We start from the raw sequence: 5,000 nt of genomic DNA, 5'->3' as shown, positions 1-5,000 counted from the left end.
ACCCTCTGTGACCCGCAGGATGACCCTCTGGCCGGCGTGAGGTGACCCAACCAGGGACACCCCATAGAGAGGCGATCCCAGTGACTCCGCCTCGTCTTCATGACCCTCCGGCCTCTGTGACCTGACCTGCCGTGCCCTGTGACCTAAGATAAACACAGTGACCTTGCACAACGGAACCAAATGACTGTAAAAGAGCTTCAGCGCATTGTGACTTGACCTGAACGGGAAACAAAGACGGACACGCCCTCCTTTGACCTTCGTGGAGCGCCTTGTGACCTCACCGCCCGTGCCGCCGCCGCCGCCGCCGCCGCCGCCTCCCCGCCGCCGCGCCGCCCCCATGACCATGCTGGATCTCAAGAGCTCGACGCCCGACTACCTGCCCAGGACGGGGCCGCTGTCCAATTTTTCGATGCTCTTCACTGGTAATTATATAGGTTGTGAAGCCCTCTACTACCTCCTCTGTGTGTTGTCTTGTCTGGTGCTGCGAGTGTTGCTTGCTGTGTTTGTGTTGCCTGGTGTGTTCCTGTGTTGCGTTGTGTCCTTGTGTTTCTTCTCCTTCCTCCTTTTCTTCTTTCATTTTCTCACGAATATTTGAGGGTAGGAAGTCTTATGCTGGTTGTACTATGTCCTTCTGTGCTGTTGCGTCCTTGTGTTTTTAGATTTTTTTCCCTTTTCTCTCTTTTCTTATAGATGTTTAGGTTTTGAAGCCTTTGTGTGTTGTGTTGTATTTGTGTTGCGTCATGCGTTCTCTTCTCTGTTTCTTTGTGTTGCTAGATTTGTTGTTTCATCATTGTGGTTTTCTTAGATTCATTGAGGTTGTGAAGTCGTATATCTTTCTTTGTGTTGTTATGTGTTGCTTGTGTTGCGTCATGTGTTGGTCCCTTGTTCTAACTTGTCCACTTATAAACATTTAAGTTGTGAAGTCCTCTCTTATCTCTTCTTTGTGTTGCCTTGTGTTGTATAGCATAGATGGTTACAGTGACGCATGTTGAGTTGTGATGGGGTAGACTTGTTGTATTTTATTCTTCTCCTTGTGTTGCTTTTCATATTGTGTTGCGTTCTGTTTTCTTGAGCTTTATTTCTTGTGAGTCAATTATAATCAACGAAAGCCTCACAAAACAAGAGAATTAAAGACGCAACTCAACTCTATTGCAACACTATCTTATCACCCCATCATCATCATCGTCGTCGTCAGAGGAGCGCAACACATCCCATAAACCAACACAGAGCTGAATCTCCCTTAACTACTGTCCTACTACTTCTTTGTGTTGTCTTGTGTTGCCATGGGCTTTGTTTTGTGTTGCGTGAGGCTATACAATCGACTCTTGAATTCTACATATACACATATAAAGGGTGTGTTGAGTATTACGCATTCTCACCTCCTCTTCTTTGTGTTGATTTGTGTTGCTGTGTGAGGGTCTGTTTGGCCTGTTTTCTCCTTGCTCTTTCGTTTTCGTTTTTTCCTTTTTTTATTTTTATTTCTGTCCTTATTCCTGTTGCTGTTTTTTTTTTCCTACATCATCATCACTTTCTTCTTCTTCTTCTTCTTCTTCTTCTTCTTCTTCTTCTTCTTCTTCTTCTCGTTATACTATCTACAAAACTGTTCTACACTTCTTTAATCTCTCTTGTGTTGCATTCCCTTGTTTTCCTTCTCTGTGTTAAGTTATAGGCTGTGTTGCGCTCCTCCGATGATGCTGATGTTGATGGGGGTGATGATAAGATAGTGTTGCAATAGAGTTGAGTTGCGTCTTTAATTCTCTTGTTTTGTTAGGCCTTCGTTGATTATAGTTGCTTGTGTTGGTGGTAGTAGTGTTGCATGGATTGTGAGGGCGGCTGTGTTGTATTTCTCCTTAGTCTTGTGTTGCTCTGTGTTGTGTTGTCTTGTGTTGTAATCTTCTTGGTTTTGTGTTTCCCATTTTTTACTTTTGTTTTCCATGGTCATTGTTTTTCTTTTCCTTCTCATTTCTGTTTCTTCAGCTTGTTTTTCTTCATGTTGCTTTTCTTTGTTTTCTTGTTCTTCCAGTTGTTCATTTGTTTGTTCTTGTTCTTTTTGGTTTTCTTGTTCCGGTTTTATTCTTGTTCTTCCTCTTCTTCCTTTTGTTTTCCTATTGCTTGACCGTCTTTCCCGTTTCCTTCCTTCTTTTGGTATTTTGGTATTAATTAAGTATTAGTTGTCTTATTGTCGGGTTAGAATTATTATTATTATTATTATTATTATTATTATTATTATTATTATTATTATTATTATTATTATTATTATTATTATTATTATTATTATTATTATTATTATTATTATTATTACAACTATGATTTCGTTTTAATATCTTGTTGAGTTTTAAGACACAAGCTAAACGTGAGGAAGGCCTAGTAATTTTTTTTTATAATTTATGCTACTGTTAATATATTTTTTAGGTTATGTGTGTGTTTTTCCCTTGTAATATCTCCGTTTATGCAATTTTTCTTCCATTTTCTCAGTATTGCGAATCTAAATATGAAGATGAAGATGAAAAAGAGGAAGATAAATCAACGAGAAATACGGAGACGAATCATAAAAGCACAAGAAATTTTAATCAAGATGTCTAAGCATATAAGTATTTAGTCCGTAGACCATGATTAAGGAAAACGAATGGAAAATCGTACGTAGAAAGATACATGGGAAGGCGATATATTTGAAGGAGTGGAACGCATTATATAGCCAGTTATCGTATATATTGAAGGGAAACAATGTAAATTCTCTTCAGTAAATGGTATGATAAGTTGTAATATTATGGGAACGAACATTTGAAGCCAACTTTATTTCCCTGATATTAGTTTACTCCATTCCACTCTGGTAAATCGTTCAATATCATCTCTCCACCTGGTACTTTGTCTGCCCTGACTTCTATAATTCCTGGGCTGCCACTGTGTTACTCTTACTGTCCACCTGTAATTAGTTCAACCCTTAACCTGTCCTGCCTGAGTCAATTTGTTAGTGTTAATCGTTATTAGAATATATTTAATCTCTTTCTGTTTCTTGATTCATAATTTTCACTTTTTCTTTTAAAAACTCGCTAAATCTTTACGTTTTTCTCTGTATTTTCTCTTTCTCCTCTGCTTCCTCCTCTTCTTCCTTCTTTTCTTCATTATTCTTCTCCAAACTCATTTTCCTTTTCCTTTTCTTCATAATTCTTCTACAAACCCTTCTTCCTTCTCCCCCTTTTTTTCATAACTCTTCTCCAAACCCTTTTCTCCTCCTCCTCTTTTCCCTTTTCCTTCCTATTAATATTTCTCCTCTATGAACCGAATAGAAAAAAAAGTGTCGTTGGTAATGGAACATGGATAGTCAGACCGTAGACTTTTGCGATATTTATATTTCTCCAACTCGCTCACGATTCTGCGCCTCCCAGTAATGAGACTCCTTTACGCTGAGGGCTGATTACTGTGTTTACACGAAGAGGTTTGTCATTAAGGGTTTAGCGAGGGCGGTGGCTTAGCTTACGTGTTAGTGGTGGTGGTGGTGGTGGTGGGAAGGAAGGAAGGAAGGAAGGAAGGAAGAAAGAAAGGAAGAAAGGAGGAAAGGAAGGAAGAAGGAAGGAGATGAATGAGGTTTGATATTATACTTCTTTTCTTCTTTTCTCTCTTTCTCTTTTTCGTTTCTCTATATATCTTCTGTTCCTTACTCTTCTCTTCTTTCTCGTTCTACTCCAAACTCTTCTTCCATTTCCTACTCCTCCTCTTCCTCCTATTCTCTCTTATATAATTTCCTCTTTTTCTTCATCGTCTTCTTCTCCGTTCATTTTCCTTCCTTCCTTTCTACCTGCATTCATTCCCTCATTCATAGCGCTTTCTCTCTCTCTCTCTCTCTCTCTCTCTCTCTCTCTCTCTCTCTCTCTCTCTCTCTCTCTCTCTCTCTCTCTCTCTCTCTCTCTCTCTCTCTCTCTCTCTCTCTCTCTCTCTCTCTCTCACCCCATACATTCATTGCCTTGTAAATTATCTCCGCCCCAAGATTTTTTCTGTCAATTCTTCCCTCCCTCTCCCTTTCTCCCTCCTCCCCTTCTCTCCCTCTCTCTCCCTCTCCCTCCCTTCTCATCCTCCCTCCCTGTGAAATTCATCGGATTCGCTTTGTTAGCATGTATTCTCTCTCTCTCTCTCTCTCTCTCTCTCTCTCTCTCTCTCTCTCTCTCTCTCTCTCTCTCTCTCTCTCTCTCTCTCTCTCTCTCTCTCTCTCTCTCTCTCTCTCTCTCTCTCTCTCTCTCTCTTTGTTGATTATTCTTAAAGAGGAAATAACAACAAAACATAAATAAAAACAACAACGAGTCTGGTTTAGTTGATTGTTGTAGTTTTCAAAATGTTTATTGTTTTTTATCTGCAAACAACAACAATTTCATAACTACTGTAGTGATTGTTGTTGTTACTGTTGTTGTGGTTCCTGCTTTGATGTTTGTGATTGCGGTGGTGGATTGGGTTGTGTGTGTGTGTGTGTGTGTGTGTGTGTGTGTGTGTTATAATAGTACTTTACGTGTGCAAATATTGACTGGGAATGGTTGGGACTGTTAGCGTGCCGAAGGATTGGTTGTCGTCGTTTGAATAGTGGTTTCTGTTACTAAGATTCATGTTAGTTTTCAAGATATACTGATGACTGTTGCTGGACTCTTGGTTACTACTGGCGCCCAAAAAGAGGTTACTGGCTGCAATCTCTCGTTTCGCTACTTCGTGTTGCGTCATATTCTGTGTTGTGATCCTCGGGGCATATTATAAAATCCTCCTTTCTCTTCTTTTTTCCTTCCTTCCTTTCTTTTTTTTTCTTTTTTCTTTCTTTCAGTCTTTCTTTCTTTCAGTCTTTCTTTCTTTCTTTCTTTTTTCTTCCTTCCTTCCTTCCTTCCATCCTTCCTTCCTTCCTCCCAACCACCCGTTATCCCGATATTCTGATCACAGATGCTGGATTATCGGTTCTTGGCGCCAAAATAGTGGTTATCGGCGCTAAGATCTGTTATATAGTTACCCCGATACACTGATTACTG

General features: G+C 39.9%; 1 protein-coding gene across 5 annotated transcripts in view; it reads left to right on the top strand.

Annotated features, from left to right (window-relative positions):
• LOC127009479 (transcriptional regulator ERG homolog) overlaps nucleotides 1–5,000 on the top strand; it is a 146,832-nt gene that overhangs the window by 92,687 nt on the left and 49,145 nt on the right. For 2 of the 5 annotated variants that reach the window (XM_050882581.1, XM_050882582.1), the window contains exon 1: nucleotides 1–434. This exon is cut by the window's left edge. The exons of 2 other annotated variants lie outside the window; for them this stretch is intronic. In XM_050882581.1, coding sequence (XP_050738538.1) covers nucleotides 338–434 — 97 coding nt within the window. In that variant the 5' untranslated portion in view covers nucleotides 1–337. The remainder of the gene's footprint in view (nucleotides 435–5,000) is intronic. One more of the 5 variants, XM_050882583.1, reaches the window with a different exon arrangement.

The sequence above is a fragment of the Eriocheir sinensis genome, chromosome 41, assembly GCF_024679095.1.
Source record: "Eriocheir sinensis breed Jianghai 21 chromosome 41, ASM2467909v1, whole genome shotgun sequence".
NCBI classification, from domain to species: domain Eukaryota; kingdom Metazoa; phylum Arthropoda; class Malacostraca; order Decapoda; family Varunidae; genus Eriocheir; species Eriocheir sinensis.
The sequence above is the reverse complement of the archived record's forward strand: the minus strand, read 5'-3'. Positions and strand labels throughout refer to the sequence as shown.